The sequence below is a fragment of the Saccopteryx bilineata genome, chromosome 6, assembly GCF_036850765.1.
Source record: "Saccopteryx bilineata isolate mSacBil1 chromosome 6, mSacBil1_pri_phased_curated, whole genome shotgun sequence".
Lineage (NCBI taxonomy): Eukaryota > Metazoa > Chordata > Mammalia > Chiroptera > Emballonuridae > Saccopteryx > Saccopteryx bilineata.
Window position 1 is genome coordinate 197,151,057 of NC_089495.1, and position 22,513 is coordinate 197,173,569.

Sequence of the window (22,513 nt, forward strand, 5' to 3'; positions counted from 1 at the left end):
TGGATGGATGGATGGATGGATAAATGTTACAAAGCTATATAGACCAATCTCACCTGCCATCTCCTGTGAGGCCGCCACCATCATCAGACAGCGTCAAGCAAAATTTTCTCAGAGCCTTTTCTCCCAATTTATGTTTTTTTCAGAATACCTATGTGGTTCTGGTCTACTTGCTTACATATATCACATAATAGACCCACTGTGTTTTTGTAGCTTGATGTTTTCACTTATATTTCCACCATAAACATTTTCCATGTTGCCACATTGCTTTGATTGCAATGTTTTGCCAAGTGGATGGACGTATAATTTAATTAGATAACCCCCCCCCTGTGGTTGGCTAGACATGGTGCATCCATGATTTTTTATCAAAGTAACGCTTCAATAAACACGTTACAGAATAACGTTGAATTCGTGGGTTGGGATTATGACTTTAGGATTAAATTCCAGAACTTGAAATACGAAATTGAAAGGGAAGTGGATTTTACTAGCGCTTACCACCAATGGTTCAATGGCCTTGGAATCTAATGAACACAATAAACTGAGGAACAAAATGGAAACTGAGGCAGAGACACAGGAAACAGATGGACAGCTGTCGGGAGGGGGGGATGAGGGGACTGATGAAAGAAGGTGAAGGGCTAACACAGACAACAGGGTAACAACAGCCAGAGGGGAAGGGGGTGGGGGCGGGGTGCAGGTGGGGGGGGCGGGGCAGTAGGGGCAGAGACAGGCATTGCGGGGACGGAGGGTGCACAGGGCAGTGTATAGATGGTGTTGTATTGAGTTGTACACTTAAAGCCTGTATAGTTTGGCAAACCATCTCATCCTGATAAATTAAAAATAAATTTTTAAAAAGGGGATTAGATTTAGTTGCACTCCCATAGGTTGGGAATAGGGAAAGGAGGGTCTCAAGAGAAACAGAAAAAGATAAGAAGAATGACTGCATCTGTAATTTGCATTTTAAATGTGCTTAACAAGGTTGACTGCCTTCACATCTTTGTGAAGCACTTGTATTTCCTGCATGTTACTCGGGATGGGACTTTTGGATCCGTGAGGCTTACTGGCCGTGTCCCCGCCACCCTTCTGCATGCTCTCCTGAACCTCGAAGGAGCCCTCCCTCCGGCAGGTTGGAGGTCAGGACCGGCTTTGCTGAAAGCCTGAGATGCCACGTGACTCTGGTCTAAGCCTTTTTCCCAAGCGTCCTCCTCCCAGGCATCCAGTGTCGTCAGGGATGACACCAGGGGGCGGTGGTGAGCGGGGTTGGACCTGCGCTGAGCTGCACGCTCTCTCTGTTCTCTACCCAGCTCCGTCGATGCCCGAATATGACACAGACACCCCGCTGAACGAAACAGACACGACCATCACGGTGATGCTGAAGCCTGCTCAGTCCCGGGGAGCCCCTGTCAGGTGAGGCGGCTTTCTCCACCTGGAGGTTCAGTGCTCCTTCTCCGCCCTGGGCACACCGCCCATCAAAGTGCGGCAGCATCAGTGCCCTGGGCAGGACGGCCGGGGGCAAGGCTTCCTGGAGGATGCGGGTCCGCAGCCCTGAAGGGGGCCGCTGAGCCAAGGGTTCTCTCTGCACAGTGGGGTACTGGAGCTGATTCAGAGGGAGCATGCTGACGGGGGTAGTTGAGGAGGGCTGGCTGGGAGAGAACTTTCTGGAACACACCTATGGTAAATTTATTTACTGGGTTGGAAGCCTGGAAGCACAGTCTGCCGGCCGAGTTACCTTTCCGTGGCTGAATGGCATTAGCAGACAAATGGTAAGACTCGCTGAATTCTGGAAGCAGCCCGCTCAGAGATGATGAACAGAGCCAGACCTCTGGGCTGGTCCCGGTTTGGGCCAGAGTGTGCTAGTGTCCCACAGAGGGACTTGAAGTCAAAGCCGTACGGCTGGTTTTCACAAGAGGCTGCTGGAGGTCAGAAGTACACTTACAGTCCAGGCAAGCAAAGCGTCCCAGTAGCGAAGTTGTCCCAGTGCAGGGTCCTGGCTCACGGCCACCGGGAAGGTGGGCATCTCTTTTAAGCCAGCTACACTGCGCAAGGGCACACGGTTCCTGTGTTGACTGCTAGCTTTGCTCAGAGATCACGGTGCTTCAGTCCCTTGAAATCAAGCGGAATGTTGGGTAAAACCGCTTCCAAATTGGCTCCGTCCAGTTCACCAAGCATACATTGCATATCTTAGATGCCCAGAACGGGAAGGCATTTATTTATTCCTTAAATCTTTATTGAGTGCTCACTCTATGCCAGGGGCAGTTTAGGATACAGCAGTGAACTGGCGTGAACAGCTCATGGTGTAAAGAAAGCCCAACTCATTGGGGAGACAGAAACATGAAAGCGTGGTTACAGTGTATCCAGTATTTATGGAGATACGTGTGGGGTGTTATAGAGGCTCCGAGGCAGTACCACTAAGACATGGACCTTGCTTCCTGCCTTTGAGTGCATCGCTCCCCTTGAAGGTTGCCTCGGATATCGCGTGACGACTGGGTAACCCTTTTGGTGGGGATGCTGTGGAGTGAACTTAAATCATCTAGGAAGTGAGGGGGAGGCAAGAGGACTTCCCAGGGGTCCCTCAGCTCTGGGTGTGTGGTCCTCGCCTGTAACTTGTGAGTGGAGAGCCTGCCTGTCCTCCAGCAGACTCCTAGCTAAGCCCCAGCCTCTGGTCTCACCAGGCAGGCTGCTCCTCCTCCCTGTGCCAGCCAATCTCAGGCTCCGGGTCAGCCCAACTCCAGCCCCTGCTCCGCCACTTGCCACCCCTCCCAGGCCCCAGGGTCCGACTCTGTCTGGTAGAAATGAGCGTGCAGGAGGTGAGGAGGGGAGGGAGGGAGGGAGGAAGGGAGGATCGCCGTGTGGGGCTCCCACACCCTCGTCTCTCCGGCCAGACCACGTCGGCAGCCTGGCCTATTTTTCTAATACTCCACAATAGAGATTTATTGCTTTTGCATTGCTTTCCCCAGGCCTTCAAAGATTTATTGGTTTTTAAGTGACAGAATCCCAGAATTGCTTAAAAGATCAATCAAATAGTGACTAGAATCTAATATTCAGCTCTGGCTTGAACACGCCGAGCCTTCTCCCTCCGAGCCCCGCCTGTCATGCTGATGTATCTGTAGTAACCTTCATAAGAAAGTAACTCGGCCGTGAATTAATCACCTCTAATGCAGTCCCTGGAGTGAGGCTGGGGGCAGAGCCCCGCTTCTGTAGTAGACCTTCCCTTGGGTCCCCAGCCGGCTTCCTTAGAGATGACCTCCACGTGGTCGGTGGGGCCCCTCTGCTCAGCGTCAGACTCGGCTTTGGGATTAGCTGTTTCTCCCGTGTCCCCTTGCTGCCCCCACCTCCCACTCTCCTACCCTGCCAGGGTGGCTTGCTGCCCCCACCCCCCACTCTCCCACCCTGCCAGGGTGGCTTGCTGCCCCCACCCCCCACTCTCCCACCCTGCCAGGGTGGCTTACTGCCCCCACCCCCCACTCTCCTACCCTGCCAGGGTGGCTTGCTGCCCCCACCCCCCACTCTCCTACCCTGCCAGGGTGGCTTGCTGCCCCCACCCCCCACTCTCCTACCCTGCCAGGGTGGCTTGCTGCCCCCACCCCCCACTCTCCTACCCTGCCAGGGTGGCTTGCTGCCCCCACCCCCCACTCTCCCACCCTGCCAGGGTGGCTTGCTGCCCCCACCCCCCACTCTCCTACCCTGCCAGGGTGGCTTGCTGCCCCCACCCCGCCCCCACTCTCCTACCCTGCCAGGGTGGCTTGCTGCCCCCACCCCGCCCCCACTCTCCTACCCTGCCAGGGTGGCTTGTTGCTCCCATCCTCACTCTCCTACCCTGCCAGGGTGGCTTGCTGCCCCCACTCTCCCACCCTGCCAGGGTGGCTTGCTGCCCCCCACCCCCCACTCTCCTACCCTGCTAGGGTGGCTTGCCCCCACCCCCCACTCTCCTACCCTGCCAGGGTGGCTTGCTGCCCCACCCCCCACTCTTCTACCCTGCCAGGGTAGCTTGCTGCCCCCACCCCCCCACACTCTCCTACCCTGCCAGGGTGGCTTGCTGCCCCCACCCCCCACTCTCCCACCCTGCCAGGGTGGCTTGCTGCAGCGACGACCCTGTGTGCTGAGTGAGAGGTTTCTCGGAGAGCTCAGGGCGGTGGCTCTCGTCGTCGTCAGCCTGCTGGGCTCCGGGGCGGGGAGGGCTTCTTGGAGGCGGTGTTGCCTGATCGGAGACCGGTCGGAGGAGGGGGAGCTTGCTCAGTGACAAAGGGAAGCGTGTGAGCCAGGAGGAAGCAGCAGGTGCAGGAGCCAAGGCGGACGGGGTGCACAGTGTGTTCGGGGAGCCAGCGGGGCTGCGGCAGAGGTGAGGAGAGAGGCAGAGAAGCAGGCAGGGGCCAGGCAAAGACCATCGTCACTTGGGGTTTGGACGCTGCCCTGGTAGGAGTGGGGAACATTTGGTGGGCACTTGCAGGACCATTTTTCATGTTTGGAAGATCAAATAAGCTCAAGTGTGCAAAGTACAGTTGGCAGTTGTTCCGCTTGCTGCTTGGCTCGGCCAGGCCGTTGGGACGGGAGTGGCCCCCGCCTGCCCTGCCAGCCGTGGGGCAGAGTGCCCTCGGGGCCCTGCTGTGAGCTGACACCTGCCTGCTCGCTGGGTCTCCTCTAGCACCGTGGGAGCTCTGTTGTATGCGGGGTGCTGGCAAGCATGTGACATGTCAGGGAATGTGCAGTTACCTCGGAGGATGTCCCCAAATCCTCAAAACAATATTACCTTAAAAATGGATCCTCAGATGTGAGCGCCTTTCACAAACACCAAATCAAGCGGACAGGGCTAGGGTGTCCCAGCTGCTGCCCGCTAAGGTCAGCAGTGCCCTCAGCTTAGAGGAGATGCTACTTAATGGTGTGGAATCAAAGCAAAGCAGAGCCATAGCCCCTCCCTTCCCAACAGGCACGGGGACCCACATGAGCTTCCTTTACTGAGACCTTATAAATACTGGGACCAGAGTGGGTAGACCGAGTCAAACTGAGCAGAAGAGGTGAGACCACATCCTAGGTGATGAGTCAGGCTGATCGGTTCACTTGTTCGTTTGCTTATCAAATCATTCACAAGTCAGTAAATATCTAATTTGCATTTGAGCAAACAGCTATGTGCTGAGCACTGCAGACCCAGAGAGGAGCAAGACAGGCCCATGCACAGCTGAAATCCTCGTGGCAGAGATAGCTCTGCACAAACGGGAATGACAGACTCATTAATTGCAGCCAGTACGTCCTGGGTCCACGTCGCCGCACCATGTCCCCTCCGATTTCAGCGGTAGCCGTGCTGGACAGTTCCCTGCTGAGTGGCGGTTCCCGCCTTTTTCTTTCCTCTGCTTTGCCTCAGGGCTTTCTCCTAAACCCAGATGGTCTTGTTTAGTCTGAGTGGGCAGGTCAGAAACACAAGAGGTTTAACACCGCAGAGGCAACCTTCAGCCAGTGGGGGACAGGCATCTAGGCATCCGTGCCCTGCCTCCTGTCCCTCAGGATGGACCTTTCTGAGGCACACGCCACACAGTTCCTCACACAGCCCCCTTGGGACTGAGCCCCTGTTTTCCAAATGTGAGTTCCTGTAAGAGGAGGCTCAGACTCAGACCAGGGCATCCAGAGATGCAGTTAGAGGAACTGAAAGGAGGCCAGGGGGACAAGCAAGGGGAGAAAACACCCCTAGAGGCACGTGGGGAGCGTGGATGAGAGAGCCAGGTAACACAGGCTTTGTCATCAGCACAGTCAGGAGTTCTATTCCAGGAGCAACGAGGAGTCAAAAAAGGGTTTTAAACAAGTGAACAGGGTGATTTTTCTTTCTTTTTTTAATAAAAGGACTTTTTTGGCACCAATGTGGAGACCAAATCGGAGAGGACAGGAGTGTGGAGGGATGGTTCTGGGTGTCAGATGAGAAAGGAAGGTGAAGCAAGTGAGAGAGGATGTGGTGATGGAGGAGAAATTCGGAGGAGGTCAGGCGGGAAGCCTTGGGGATGACGTCTCTACGGGGCTGGTGGGGGGTGTAAAGGAGAATACATTGTCCAGAGTGACTCCCGGGTTTCTGGGTTGGTTAGTGGGGTGGACGAGGGTGCCATCCTCTGAGCCGGGGCACACAGAGGGAGGAAAGAGCCCAGGAGGACACTTTATCCAGGAGAGCCCAATGGCAGTGAGGTGGTCTGGGAACCGAATGGGAGAGTTAGGAACCAATTGGACAAATGCAGGCTGGGATATGAAATGTGGTTGTGTGGTCCAGGCGAGCACTAGGGACCTCTGAGGGACCGCCTCCCAGTCAGTTAGGAGGTGTGGATTGCTTGATGCGTGGCACACAGAGGATGCATCTCTAGCTTGGGGGACAAGGGGCAAGACAGTGGAACATAGCTAATGGCTTCTAAGATCACCGCAAGTTCTTGTTACTCCCATGAGCATCCACCACCCTTTGCATTTGAGAAGGTGTAGCTGGTTAACACTACAGATTCTGAAATACACAGTGACTGACCACAGTCATTGGAGATCCAGCTATGTTTTCAAGAAATAAGAAACATCTTGGGGAAGGAAAGGAAACAAGTGTCTGACTTCCTCCAGGATTCCTTTCGTAGCTGCAAAGCCCAAAGTAGAAGCGCGTGCAATGTCACGGAATGGTTTTGCTGGTCCGTGGAGCTGCAGGGGGCAGAACTGGCATCATCGCCGGCTGCTTCTCAGACAGCAGCCTGGGACAGTGTTCGGTCAGGATGGGGAAATGAAAGCCTAGTGGGCTTATGAACCTGCGGCGGCCTGAGGAGTTCAGGCGTCCCTGTCCACGTGGGGAGAGATGAGAAACCGAGATTACGTTCAGACGCTCTTTCTCTAAAACATCACTGGCTTCTCTCAGTCCCCAGTCTCTGGGCCACCTTCGCTGGGGCCTGAGGTGAGTGTAAGGCACCCCACTCTGGCGTGGGGAGGGGGAGGGGCGAGAGCCACTCCCACATCTATGGCAAGGGGTCTCGGCTCTGCAAGTTGTACCACTGGTAGCCACGCCCAAAAACCTGCCGGGACTCCATCACACCAACCCGAAAAAGAGGAGAAGCCAGATGCGAGAGGAGACAGACAACCAGCAGGAAAAAAGAGGGGAGAATAATGGGATGAATTCTGCAGCCGAGCTGTGCCCCGTGGGGCTGTGCCACGGGGCAGATACGGCGACAAAGGGGACGGCGGACTGTGAGAAATGAAACCTGGAGGCACCACCAGGGAAGCGACCCAAGGAGACGGGGTCAGTCTGGAGGAGGTGGCACAGCGCTGCAGTCAGGAAGGGGACCCAGGAAGACAGAAGGAGAGAGGGCTGACACCCCAACCGCGTAGCTCGATCGATTTGCATCTACTTCCGCCCGTCCTAACTGCGGGGCAGGCCTCCTGTTGTCGGCCCCCCTCCCACAGCCCAGCTTAGCGAGTCCTGGCTCTGGTGCTGAAGGGTCCGGGATTATATTCCTCACGCTCAAACGAAGGAAGAGGAGCAGGTGTACCAGGAAGAGCGTTTTAAAAGGAGCAGAAGCAGTGGCTGGAAGACGGAGAAGGAAAGAACGTTCTATTTTGGCCCGTCTGCCCATCTGGCGAGGTGGGGATGCAACCGGTACCGGCAGGAGGCAGAGCAGAGTGTGGACGTCGTGTTTACCTCCTACCACGGGGACCGTGTCAATTCCAATGGGCTGGAGTGCCGGGGAGGCCTCCGAGGCCAGGGTGGTGTTCAAAGCCGGGTGGGGGGATGGGGGAAGAGAATGAATGGCCTGATCCAGGGAGAATGCATAGGAGACGAGGGCAGGGCTAAGACAGAGCTCTGGGAAACCCCCGGGAACCACACCACGGAGAAGGACTGAAAAACCAGAACAGAGTTAAACCGTGTAAGACAAAGGAAGAATGGTTTAAAAGAAGGAAAAATGACCAACCATCTGCGGTCTAATTTTCTCTAAGAACTCTAAGCAGGTCTGAGGGTGGGAGAGAGACTCACAAGCTCCCACAGGACGAGACGAACACAGAGATGAGGATGTATCAACAAAAGCGTTTGAAAATGGACCCGCCAGTCCAGGCTTGATTTTAATAGCCTGCGAAAGAGACGTGCGGATAACGGAGATGTGGAGGGAAAGGCGGCCTCGACGGGGCTGAAGAGAGGCTGGAGAGACAGGTATCCAGAGACCAGGACGGTAGAAGGGGCGGCTTCCAAAGGGGACACTGCTAGAACGATGTGGCTGCGCTGTGACTGCGCGCTGGCAGCCATGGTGGATGGATGGTCCTGGATTCAAGGTGAAGGTCACGGAAGCCAAGCGTTTCAAAGAAAACTGGGCCCGGACTGAGACGAGGGACGGAAGGGCAGTCTAAGTAGATGTGGTTCTTGTAAGGCTAACCCCCTCACCCGGGGGACCTGGAGGAGCCCTTGGCAAGAGCAGCGGTGACTCCGCAAGATGCCTTCTCCTGGGTCTCGCTTTGTCTCCAACTTTGTTTTTCTCTGCTGACTTTTACTTCTCACACTGTTGGCGGCCCGGGGCCAGTCTGCACCGGGCTTTGTCTCAGATCTTGCGATGCTGATAACAGATGGCTCTCAGTCTCTGTCTGCGGCCTCCCCAAAGGTCAGACTTTCAAGGCGACCTCCATGGGGTGCATGTCTGCAGCCTGATCTATTGATGTTCCTCCTCCGAGCTAGTGCATGGGTCTGCGCCACGGCGGAATCCGAGGAGGCTTGCTCTCATCCAAAAAGCGCTCTGCACAGTGCTGGCTCCGGCCGCCTGCGGCTGCTCAGAGGGGTGCCTCCTCTTGGCGGAGGTGGGAGAAGTGACCCCGAAAAGGCCCCGGCTTTTGAGTAGGAAAAGAAGAGCTTAACGTTTAAAATCTCTGCCGCCAGGCAGAAGAAATGGCTGCTTAATCCCCTTTCACAATACAGCCCCTCCTTGTCTCTCTAAGTGCGTTTCTACTTGGCTGTAGGCTCCCTACGCACCTTATGAAGACGATAAACGTAAAAAATAAGTATTCGTGGCCAGGGCAAGGGGAAGCAGCCCCAGCAACATGGGAAGTCTTCAAGGGCCAAGACTTTAGACTGACACTGTCCAATACTGTAGTCAGAGCTACATGGGGTAAATTTAAATTAATTAAAATGCAAGTGAATTAAAAGCTCAGTTCGCTAGTTATTGCTGTCCACAGTTCGGGTACTCGGTATCCCCTGTGTGGCTAGTGGCTACCGTACTGGACAGTATTTCCACCATAGCGGAAGATTCTAGTTTACTGCGCTGCTCTAGTAGTTAGGAGGGCGGGTAAAAAGAGGTCAGGGCTCGTGTCTGGCGTTAAAGAGGCTATTAATTAGGCTTTTAAAGGCTGCAAGTGAAAAGCCAGGAATCCTGTCATGAAGAATGTGAAATATATGGGGGCTTAGATGCAGGACTACAATGTAAATCCCAAGAGCCAGAGGGGGACCAGCGGCCCAGGCTGACTCGCCGCTGAGACGCCAACCTCCTGAACCGGACTTTCCGAATTCCACGGAACCACCTTCCCTGGGGATAACGTCTAGGAAGTGGGTTAACCTGAATTTTTAAAGCATAGTGAGTATCATAATCGCTTGGAGAGCTAGGAAATATGGAGGTTCCTGCCCGTCCCAGGGGGATAAAAGGACCGGGCCTGAGGATCTGCATTTTGAACAGACTCCCAGGTGGTGACGACCCTGCTGGTCTTGAACCACAACTTGAGTTCGGCTGGCTTGGACTGCAGGTAGCCTCCGGGGTAGAGAAGGAGCCCGTACAGGAAGCCAAGTGTTTTCTTCCGCCGAGCCAATATCTGCGCATTCTCACAACATGGGGAAGCGATTGTTTTGCATGTCATCGCGGGGCTGCCCCGTTGGTGTGATAGGTCTTGAAACTCTTGCGTCTCTTTTATTTATTTTATTTGTTTATTTTTTTTTTTACAGAGACAGAGAGTGAGTTAGAGAGAGGGATAGACAGGGACAGACAGACAGGAATGGAGAGAGATGAGAAACATCAATCCTTAGTCCTTTGTTGCACATTGCGACACCTTAGTTGTTCATTGATTGCTTTTTCACATGTGCCTTGACCACGGGCCTTCAGCAGACCGAGTAACCCCTTACTGGAGCCAGCGGCCTTGGGTTCAAGCTGGTGGGCTTTTTGTTCTAACCAGATGAGCCCACGCTCAAGCTGGCAACCTCGGGGTCTAGAACCTGGGTCCTCTGCATCCCAGTCTGACGTTCTATCCACTGCGCCACCGCCTGGTCAGGCAATCTTGCGTCTCTTTTAATGTACATTTTAGCGGCTCCTAAGAGCTGCACTAGGATCTCCACCAGCCTACTTCTCTATCCCTGTTCGCGGAGGCTGCAGACATGCACCCCTGTCTCCTTATGATGATGACAATGACCAAGCCTCTGAAATAATCTGTGTTGTGTGGTGGCCTGCTGATAGCCTATCCGAGTACATCACTTCTCCGCAGATACAGGGCTTGGGTAGACGATGGGTGTTTGGCGAGGCTGAGCGACAGGATCCGAGCAGATCTGCATTCGCTGGCGGAAGGCGAGAGCAGCCTGGGAGAAACAAATCCGTTTCCCACGTTCACGCTATAAAAAGTCCCACGTTTCCTGAGATCAGACACAATATACACAGTGCCAAAAGGCTGCAGCAGGACGGGCACACCACTCAGCTGGGTTGGAATCTGTATGCTTTGTCCCCCGGGCCAGTTTTGATTATGTTCTGTTTCCTTTTATTGCAGTCAGCAAATCTGAATGTGCTATTGTGGGGAGAGCAGGAAGAAGAGGGGGGGGAAAATTAAGGTTTTTAACCTTCAGAAAGTTCAGAGGTTCAGTCTGAATAAGCACAAAAACTTTCAGTGTGCCTCTGAATTCCTTGAATTGGCAGAACTGCTCAGAGTCCCCAGAGAACCGCCTTGCACATCGGATGCAGGGCCTGCTTTGTAGCTAAAAGGCAGAGCAGACATTCCGGGAGAGGAGCAGAGGTGGAGTCAGTGGGAAGAGGCACCCGTGTACAAAGAGGACGTTGGTCCCGGTCCAGGCTAAGTTTCAGCCTATTGTTCCGTCTCTTCACTTGAAAGCCATCTGCTCTCAGATAACGTCTCCTCTGCCAGGACACCCTGTTCCTGCTTAATTGAAATTAGTTTCCAAGAATAGTTGTCTGAATCGGTTTCCAATGGCAGGGATGTTTTTGAAAGCCACAAATAGGCGTCAAAGCTTTGGGATGCAGATTCTACACGGGAGCCAGATGTTCAAAGGCAACACGGGGTCTGCAGCAGCCTTCCCATTCCCAAAGCCGGGAGGCCTCCCATTGGCCTCTGCGACTCACAGACGTCTCCTCGGAAATGGGCACCGTCTCTCCGCCGGGGGACCTGTAATACGGTGGCGAGTGCGACGGAGAAACAATCACTTCCATCCAGGTTTAGAGCAATGTGTTTCCCAGGCTTAATTATACCACAGGTATATAAATTACAGAAACATGTTAATGCTCCCATGATTAAAATTATAGAGTGCCTAATTGAAAAAGCATAAACTGAGTTGAAGAATTCCTAATTATAGTTTGCTTTGAGGTGTTAATTTCCTCCGTGACGAATGCATAATTTCTTGGAACCTACCAAGGTGGCCCCTTGCATCAGCACATAGGCTGCAGGCAGAGGGGACAAGGTTGCCATCTTTCAGTTCAGGAAGTTGACAAGGGAGGCTTGGTTCAGTGGGAGAGAACCTTGGAAGGGAACGTGCGAAGGAGGTGGCAATGGTGAAAAGGCCCAACCAAGGTTCCACCTAGTGGGCATTGGGGCAAAGGACAGGTGGGGAACTCAGAAAACTTTTCCACCTGCCTTTCTCTTCCCTCTTGTAAGTCTCAAAGTTTATCCCAATTGGTTTTGGTAAATGTTGTGCCTGTAACACAATGGTTTTCTTTTCTTTTTTAGTATTTAGTGAGAGGAGGGGAGGCAGAGAGACAGACTCCCACATGTGCCCTGACCGGGATCCACCCAGCAAGCCCACTAGGGGGCAATGCTCTACCCATCTGGGGCCATTGCTCCGTTGCAACAAGAGCCCCTCTTTTTTTTTTTTTTTTTTAGCAGCGTTTGACACAGAGGCCATGGAGCCATTTTCAGTGCCTGCTGCCAACTCACTCGAGCCAATCGAGCCATGGCTATGAGAGGGGAAGAGAGAGAGAGAGAGAGATAGAAGGAGAAGGGGGAGGGGTAGCAAAGCAGATGGTCACTCCTCCTGTGTGTCCTGACTGAAGATCAAACCCAAGACATCCACACGCTGGGTTGATGCTCTACCACTGAGCCTACCGGCCAGGACTCACAATGGTTTTCAAAGTTTGGTCCTGAACCAACAGTTATCACCTGGGAATTGGTTAGAAGTGTAAATGCTCAGGCCTCACCCCCTGACCTGCTGATTCGGGACCTTGGGGATGCAGCCTGGCCATCCGTGCTGTCACATCTGGCAGTCCATGTTGTCACAAGACCTCTCGGAAATTCCAGTGCATGTGGAGGTTGAGAAGCACAATTCTACGAAGTGGGTGATAGACACCCAGAGTCACAGCCAGAGACTCAGGAGGCTGGCTTGCCCCACTCACGTGATCTCTGAGGGCTGTCGGCCTCGTCTGCAGGTTCTGGTGGAGACTCGAATGCACTGCATTCTACGTTTCTTTCACGGTCGTCACAGAGGGTTCATCAGTACCTTTGCCGACAGATGGGTTTCCTAAGCATTGTCGAGCTGGAAGTTGAGCCACAGTGGAGAGAATGCCTTGCAGATGGGTCATGACTTTGCTAAGCTGGGTCTGACTGTGGAATGAGGGAGAGGGCTCCTACCTATCTGTAGTAATTGCTGTTAATGTCATAGATGTATTCTCCTGAATAGGGATGTCAATTCTAAATTTAAAAAAAAGCCACAGCTCAAAAAACAAAACAAACAAACAAAAAATCCCAACTCCCATTGCACAGTGACCCAAGCGTCTGAGAGCCCCCATCAGGGACACTGGGAGCCAGAGGAAATGGCCCTAAGATAGACTCTATCTGCACCTCCTCTGTTTAGACACCTTGGTTTTCTCAGGTTTCTTTTTCCTAGTCTGAATACATCAGAGAGAGAGAGAGAGAGAGTGTGTGTGTGTGTGTGTGGTAGGTTATAGCCAATTTGTGGCCGTCTGAAACAATAAACTTATGTTCTTGGTTTATCACATTCCATCACGTTTTTGCATAATTCTTAACCATTCCCATGTGGTTGAAAATATGGGTCATTTTCTAGTTATTTGTTGTTATGAATAACCCAGCAATAAACATATTTATTCGTGTTTTCTTTTGGTATTGTATCTTTAAATAGGAAAAATCCCCAGGAGTGGAATTACCAAAATGAATAAAATGGCACTAAAATATATTGAGTGCCTACTCTTATATGCCAACCACTGACAGCCAATTCATATATATTAACCTTTTTTATTCTTTAATTAAAAAATCTCAAAGTAACCAGTGCCTGTGGTTGGGAAATCAAATAGTCAAATCATTCTTTGTGTTACATTTTTCAACCCCCCAGTCCTGTGCCCCTGAGGCAACTGCATTTTAATTCTTTGCCATTCCTTCTGGGAATTGGCAATGTCACTACAAAACGTGCCATTTTAAAGTTATTGATTACAGACATTATCTATTTACTTCCTGCTATGATAGAGGAGAATCTGGCTGTCTTAAATCATCTAATACCTCCCTCCCAGCTTTCCAATGTAGTTCTACTGCTATTTTTAGTTAAACAAATATACAATGGCTGATTTTGTAATTCTATAAAAACAGGTCACTTCAGTGCCAAGTAGTAGTATATGATTTTCATTATAGTATTGTATAATTAACTTAAAGCTTACTATGGGCTAGACACTATTTTAAGTCCTTTACATATATGAAATCGGTGAATTCTCATTAAAACCCTGTAAAGTAAGAACAAGTCTTACCCCTATTTTAGGATGGGAACTGAAAGGTTAAGGAATTTACCTAAGTTCACGCACCTTGTAGCTGCTGATCTGAGGTTGAATAGTCAGACTTAGCTGCTGTGCTGTCCTACCTTCGACCACTCCTCTCATCTTGTATAGGTGTTTATGAATCCATCCTAGAATTTACAACCATTCTGTTTTATCCAGGCAATATTTTTATTCTACTAGCCATGTGCTTTTCTGCTCACAAAGCTCTAGCATTTTAATTTTACTGTTAAACATTTTTTTTTCATTTTCTTTCTCTTGTTTTGGTCTTTTCATCCTATTTTCTAGATAAATATCAACCTTTGTCAATCATTTATTTAAAATTTTAGTAATCATCATTTTTCTTCTTAAAAAGCTATTTGCTGTTCAGTGAATTTTTTTTTTCTCATAGCATCACTTCTTTTTACAGAAGCAATCATTTCTCAAACTTTTCTGAGGATGCTATTTTGATTTGGGAAGAGAAAGAGGAAAAGAAGGAGAGAGAGAGAGAGTGAAAGAGAAAGGAGAGAGAAACTTTTCTGACTCTTTAATTACCTCTGTTTCCTCTGGAGTTATATTTTTTGTATTTGAATTGACTGTTCCCTTTCATGTTGGAGCATTTCTCTCCTAACCAGTGAGCCTCTGTCATCAATACTTAAAAGTCAGGTGTTGTAGAAGTTACCTAGACATGCTGTGTTTTGTGGAATGGAGACCTGCTAACTCTCCAAAGATGAAACTTCCTACCTCTTGCCTGAGGGCTAGTAGCTAGACATGGTGAGTCCCATGTTCGAGAGTTTGACCTTTCCATGTACAGACTTTTGATCAACACTACTGGTTCAGCCTCACATTTCACTTGCAAATTCTCCATAATTCACCACAGAGTCTTGCTTGAAAGTCACTGGGCAAATCCACTCCCCTTATTCAGATCTCTTTACAACTTGATTTTATCTTGCTAGATCCAATTCCTCTCCTCCGACCGTGTTTAATCTTCCAGAACTTTCTTGAAGCCTCTCATCCACTAATGGCCCTTGTCATGCTCTCTTTTTCTTATAGAGTTTTCTGCTTTATGTCCTTCTAGTGGGATCTCAGCAGATACAGGAGATGAATGGAGTGCATTAAATCATCCACGTTTAACTACATGTTCACTTACATTATTATCTAAGCCAGTTCTCACAATAATCATTTATGGAGACATTATTTTCTTTAGATTTTCAAATGTCATTTAAATATTTAAAGGAAGAACCCACAGCTAGTAAGTTTAGGAGCTAAAATTCAAATTTAATGCAGATTTTAGAATGTGTTCTTTGTATTCCTAGGTCATAATGGTGCTTATGAATCTTGAAAGCCATTGTAAATTATTTCTCCCATCTGATGAGTCAATCTACAGTGCTGCTGAAACTCTATAACCCTACCAGTTCCACTACAACCTCACTGAGATGGCCTGTCATAATTTACATTTACTTTGATAATTGGGTGGATTTTAAATGAATGCGTATCATCATTTTGATTGGCATTTCTTGCCTTATTGGCAAGACAGAATTTTTCCCCGTGTATTTTTATACTACAGAAATTTCTTTTTTGTAAGTTGTCTTTTCTCATTTACCAAAGACCGTGGTTCTCAACCAAAATTCATTCATCACTCCAGAAGCACTGTCCGGAGATCTATTCAGTTTGGAACTGTGGGCTGCTACTAGCATCCAGTTAGTAAGTGGAGGCCAGGGACCCTGCTAAACACCCTACAGTGTATAGGACAGTCCCCACGACAAAGATTGTCCAACCAGAATGCCAGTAGTGCCAAGATTGAGAAGCCTGAGTTTGTATCTTGGTAGACTTTATGTTGTAATTTTTTTAAATGTGTGATTAGATCAACTGTTCTGAATCCTTTTGGTTACAAGACCCCCTTACATTATTAAGAGATAATGAAGATCCCAAAGAGCTTTTTTGTTTGTTTTTTTGTTTATGTGGGTTTTGTCTATCAATATTTACAGGATTAGAAATTAAAACTAATGGCCCTGGTCATTTGGCTCAGTGGTAGGGTGTCAACCTGGTGTGAAAGTCCCAAGTTCGATTCCCGGTCAGGGCACACAGGAGAAGGGACAATCTGCTTCTCCTCTGCTCCCACTTTCCTCGCCCCCATCTCTCTTTTCCCCTCTCATAGCCATAGCTCAATTGATTAGAATGTGTTGGCCCCAGATACTAAGGTTGGCTCCATGGAGCCTCTGCCTCAGGTGCTAAAAATAGCTCGGTTGCAATTATAGCCCCCGATGGGCAGAGCATCAGCCCCAGATGGGGGTTGCTGGGTGGATCCCAGTCAGGGCACATGAGGGAGTCTGGCTCTCTATCTCCCTTCCTCTCATTTAAATTAAAAAAAAAAGAAAAAGAAAAAAAAATTAAGAAATTAAAGCTAACATTTCAAAAATATAATAATTTATTTTAAAATAATAATAAGCCCATTGCTGATTAATATAAATAACATATTTATGTTTTTCAAAACAAAGTTAGGGAGAAGGAGTGCATGAGTTCACATTTTTTGCAATATTTTAATATTTGGCTTCATAGAAGATAATTGAGTTTTCAGATCTGTTTTGCCCTTAGTCTGTTGTCATGACATGAAGGAAACCCAGCCTCTCACAGGTATGTAATTAAAAAAGAAAAGAAAAGGAATATTTTAATAGCCTTTAAAGGTAATTGTAGATATTCTTCTCTGACATTACACCCAATCTCAGAGAATGGTGGTTTTCTAATGTTTAGTTGCAATGAAACCATATTAGTGAATTTTTCGTGTGCTGCTACATTTAAAATATATCACTTTTGTTGCCCTTTGAGTGGATATTTTATCCATGGTTTTTATCCTTGATATTGACCCTGGGTTTTATAAACATTATGCATTCCTCATTTGAAAAAGTTCACTGAATTAAAAAAAATTTCTTCTAAATGTTGCCACAATTTGTGATATAACATCAAAATATCACATTTGCTCATTTCACTGCCAAACTCATCAGTAAAGTTTTTAATTGCGGGGAACCTATCAAATTTACAGTGACAGATAAGTGTCTCAAATTCCAATTTTCCCTCAAAAGCTCAATTATGAACAAAAACTCTCAGTTTCCTCAAAGTCACAGATAAACTTCATTTATTCTAGTGGAAATGTTTACCAAATATCCAATGTGAATAACTACACTGTGTCAGTCATTCTTCCACACACACACACACACACACACAAAAGAAACAAAGAAAAAAAAACCACTCGTTCATTAAAAAAAGTGACTAATTTAGTGTGCAACTCTATCACAGGAATGGTTTTCCTTAAGAAACCATAGTACTTCAATAAGCAGGAGACATGATTTATGCATACTTCCCATTGTGTCCCATGAATATTAAAAAGACATGTACTCAGAGGTTGAAATTAACACTTTTTGCTGCCTCATCAGGGACATTCTTGAGTAAAACTGACATTCTTACTTTCTAGAGCAGGGTTTTATACGCTGGCGAAGAATACAATGGTGAGTACGGTTGGATACCACCGCCTTGGCTCACGCTAAGGCAACAGCAGTTCTACCCACTGTTGCATTTGCGCTCAGTGCAAATATTAATACAGTGAGGAAAAATAAAGTCTTGGCATACTATTAAAATCAATTTTGATGTTGCAGAATGATGAAAAAGGTCTTTGGGGATTCCTCCCCCCCCCCCAGGGCTTCAAAGACTACAGTTTGAGAACTGCTAGATTCGATGATGCTACTCTATCCAATGGTCCCTGATTCACATCACAAATTCCGAGCAAGGCTTCCACAGGAGGCTCTCTGCATTTTGGAGTATGTAACTATACATATATCTTGGTGAGCATGTTCAAAGTTCTTATTTCCAAGCCCCCGCATTCAGAGAAGCCACGGTGGTTGCCCTGGAATTCACAGAGGCTTCTGTCATCAGACCTGACTCCCTCCATTCCTCGACACACAGAGGTGACGGTTTGCAGCTCACTGCATTCCTGCAGATAACCTCATCTTGGGTTACTTGTCTCCATAGGAGAAATGTTTTAATTAGTGTTATAATTCTTCCATAGCATTTATTTGCCTTAGCTGGCACTATTAGCCCAGTTAGTATGGCTAATTAATAATCATTTCTTTTACCTCTTTAGAGCTTTAGAAGGGCCTTTGGAGGATAATTGATTTCAGATGTTCTTACAAAAAAAAAAAAAAGTGCACGAGGATTTTCACCTGGACACTTTCCTGTCCTTAAGCAAGTGTCTTTGTTGCATGTAGAGACATCCGAGGCCCCTGTCGATAGAGGATAACTCTTTTAAAAAACAGTCGGTCGCTGTGGCCTCTTCCTCTGTAACAGGCACCACTGTGGGTTTTAATTGTGAAGTCTAGAGCCTAAATCCCTATTGAAGCTAGGCTTGTTCCACTTAATTTTTTTCATTGCTCCTCTCACACTTGTAAGGTGACTTTAGAAGGCAACGATGACATTTCGACGGAGAACTTGGCAGGAGGGTAACGGGGTTGCTTCCCAGGACATCGGAGGAGGAAGGCAGTATTGGGAGGCCCGGGGCGAAGGAAACAGCCTGGCTCGCCGCTGAGGGTCATAAACTGCTCCGGAATGTTTATTAAAAAACAGAACAAAACAAAAAAAAAGGGAAGATTTTCAGTTCCCTACAGTGTTCTATTTCACTTTATAGCTCTTCAAATTTTAATGCGTAAAATGAATTAACCTGAGAGCCTTTAAAATACAGATTTTGATGCAGGAGATCTGGGCTGGGACCCGAGAGCCTGCCTTTCCAGCGCAGTTCTGGGCGGGGAGGACGTTGCTGGCTCACGGACCCCTGAGGAGCACGGTCCCGCGGTGTTCTGCTTCTCCTAGCTGTTGTGCTGGCCCCCTGTGGCCTTAAAGGCTCTTCGTTGTTTGGTTCTACATCAACTGTTTTAAAGTTAATGTTTAAATGAGCTAGCAACGTTGGTTAATAAGAGCTATTGGCCCATGGTCGCTGTAAACTGAGTCTAGTCTCCTTCATTTATTACTGGGTTCTTAACTGATTGAAACGACACTGTTCAATATGAACTTGGTGAAAGTCACATTTTGGAAGTTAGGCAGGGATGTGGTATTCTTGCTTCTCCGTAAGCAAGAAGTGGATCAGGCATGGGTTATGCTACATGACCTGGGTGCAAAAATCTATCCACCAACTACAAGATAAGATACAACAGCTAGTTGTAGCATAGATTAAATCATCGCTTTTAAAGTATTTTCACATTCCTCATTATCTTTGATCCTCATCATAATACTGAAGTAGTTATTATAAGTCTAACTTTAATTTACCATGTTATTTTAATAAAGTTTAATTTAGATTCATCACAGAAATAATATATGCTTGTATGGAAATTTTAGGGAAATGTTGTCTATAAACCCCTCATAAAATATTAATATTTTGGGTGGGTATTTTTTTTTTTTTTTTTTTTTTTTTTACTAAATTAAAAAATTTATATTGGACTTAATTTTTGTCAGTTACAATTAACATTCAATATTATTTTGGATTTGTTTCAGGTATACAGAATAGTGGTTAGAAATATACATAATTTATGAAGTAAGATCCCCAATAATTCTAGTACCCACCTGGAAGCATACATAAATATGACAATATTATTGACTATATTTTCTGTGCTGTACTTTACATCTCTGACTACATCTTTTGTAACTATCAATTTTCACTTCTGAATCCCCTTCACTGTTTTCATCCAGCCTCTAAAACCCCTCTCCCCTGTTCTCTGCTTCTATGAGTCTGTTTTTTGTTTTGTTTATTGTGTTCTTTGGATTCCACATATTAGTGAAACTAGATGGTATTTGTCTTCCTCTGTCTGACTTATTTCACATAGCATAATACCCTCTTGGTCTATCCATGTGTGTCGCAAATGGAAATTTTCATTCCTTTTTATGACCAAGTAATATTCCACTGTCTATATGTACCACATCTTCTTCATCCAGTTGTCTACTGATGGGCACTTAGGGTTGCTTCCATATCTTGAAGTGCTGGTGAGAATGTGGAGAAAAGATGGTACATAATTTTTTTATACTTGCTTACAGAGTTGCATGCTACTTTTGCTACATATCACATTAGCTATTGTCATGTTAATGGTGTTTATTGTGTACTTATTCCACTATTTCTCCAAATAGCTAGATTTTCTCCATACCATTGACTGAATACTCCCTGCAGTTGGTTTGACATGTAATGCTGCCTGTGTGTCCTTGTGCATGTGTGTTTGTGTGTACCCCAATATATCCTTGGTTTATGTCTACTGTTCCATTAGATCTGCCTCTCTGTTGGTCACCGTGTCTGCACCATCCATTTTAATTACAGCTTTACAAAGCATTTTAATATCTAGTCCTCCGACTGATTCTTGTATTCCAACTGTTCTTAGCTATTTCCACCCACTTGATGTTGCCCTGTGAATTTTAAAATCACTTTATCATGTTCCCTAAATAATCCCCAATGGAATTGGTTTAAATTGTATTACAACTCTTACTTAATGTCAAATCTTCACATTAACATGAGCTTTTCCACACCGAAAAGAGCAATCCCATCCTTTCGTTTGAGGCTGCCACTTCTCAGGAAAACTACGCAGATTTTTTCACAGACATGACATCCACAGCCACCTCGTTAAAATGGTTTCTTGCTAATGTTAAGCTTGTGCTATCTGGTGCTATCTTTGCCCGATTATGTTTGCTAACTGGATTTTGCAGGTATTTAGGGACTCTGTGTGTGTGTGTGTGTGTGTGTGCGCGCGCACACACACACACACATATTTTACCCATTCAATTGCTGCAATCTCTTGTGAGTTTCTTTAATTAAATTTTATTATCTCGGTTTACCAGTCTAATAATCACATCATCTGTGAATAATGATAATTTCATGTCCTCCTTTCCAGTTGCAATAGCTTCTTATTTTGGTTTTATGTTTTGTTGCATTTGGTAGAGCTTGCCGGGCAATGTTGCCAAACAGTGTTGACGGCTGACCTGTTTGTGTCCTTCTCAACCTCAAAGACCCGCCCCCCAGTAAACTCCTCCCATGTGGGATGTCAGTTGTAAGTTTGAAATAGTGTAGGTGTTTTAATACATGATAGGAAAGGATATCTCTATTCTACTATTTATCTTTAGGACTCTTAAAATCAGAAATAGGTCTTAATTTTATCAAATGCCTTTTTAGCATCTTTTTATACGATCTTATTGTTTTTTACTTGGACCTATATTTATGTGTTACTTTCCCAGATTTTCTGTAACTATATCTATCTTGTGTACCTGAGCTAAATGACCCACTTATGGAGAACCAATGGAACAAATTGCGACCATTTGAGAGGCTTTTCTTCTTTTTTCTGTCTTATGTAATTATTTATGTAACATGGGGATTATCAATTGTTGAAAGATTGAAAGAACCCATTGGAAAAGCCATCTGGCTCCAGTGTTGTTTATTCTAATTTTCTTTTTATGGAATGCTTAATTAATTTATTGTCTTTCTTTTTTGTTTAATAACAAAGGCTTCTCAGATTCTGAAAACAGGCTTGGTCCTATCCCATAAACATTAAGCGTCATTGTTCTCGTCAAAGTTGTTACTAAAGAATACAAAATTGTGGTTTTGATTTCCTATTTGATATGAGAGTTACTTAGGAAGATTCCTATTTTCCCCCAGGTGGAAGTTTCTTATCTGTTTAGAATTTTGGTTTTAATAATTCCTAGTTCTGTCTCATTATACAGAGAAAATATAATGGGTAGTTTTACTTCTACAGAGGCATTAATGTTGGTGTAGGCCCCATGACGTTTATCCTCCCTACCAAACATGGTCCCTTAAACATCAAACTATGATTGCCTCCTCTGTCCTATTTTCTGGGAGTGGCTTTTCTAATTTTTTGTTTTAGTTTTTTATTCTTGTGTTCAAACATTTCAAATACATACATAGACACATGTTTCTTTTATCTTTTGTGAGTCGTTCCATTGTTAAAGCTTAAATTTATTATTTCCCACTCTATAGTTTTGTTTTGTTTTTTATTTCCAACCTACAGGATGTTGCAAGAATGGTACAATAAGCATCTACATTCCTTTTGCCAGACTCCCCAGTTGTGAACATTTTTGTCATAGTTACTTTCTCTTTCTCATCTCTCGGGTGATTGTTAGATTAGTTGTAGTGATTGTGACACTTGAACACCTGTAGCATGTATCTCCCAAGAAAAAGGCCAGCTTCTGACATAGCCACAGCACAATCTTCACACTCCAGAAATTCGGAATTGGTCTAATACTGGTGTCTGAGAGATAGCTCATATTCAAATTTCCACAGTTGGTCCAATTAATTATCCTCACAGGCTTTTAAAAATTCAACCCAGGATTATTTATTGATAAAATTTTCTCTTTTCCATTGATCTGTATTGTTTCTATTTCTATACATAAAATTTACACACACCCCATATTTTTAAAATTGTACTGCAGTACCCACGGTATAGTTATTTTAACTTCATAATATGCTTCAATATCCAGGTTTTTAACCTTCATTCCTTTGTTTAAAAAAAAAGTTCCTATCTTTTCTATTTTAAACAAAATTAAAAAAGAAACTC

At 46.6% G+C, this 22,513-nt stretch overlaps 1 protein-coding gene across 13 annotated transcripts in view; it reads left to right on the forward strand.

The window, feature by feature from the left end:
- Positions 1-22,513, forward strand: part of PTPRT (protein tyrosine phosphatase receptor type T) — a 956,692-nt gene that overhangs the window by 713,972 nt on the left and 220,207 nt on the right. For all 13 annotated transcript variants that reach the window (XM_066235857.1, XM_066235861.1, XM_066235858.1 and 10 more), the window contains one exon: positions 1,299-1,401. In XM_066235857.1, the coding sequence (XP_066091954.1) occupies positions 1,299-1,401 (103 nt within the window). The remainder of the gene's footprint in view (positions 1-1,298; positions 1,402-22,513) is intronic.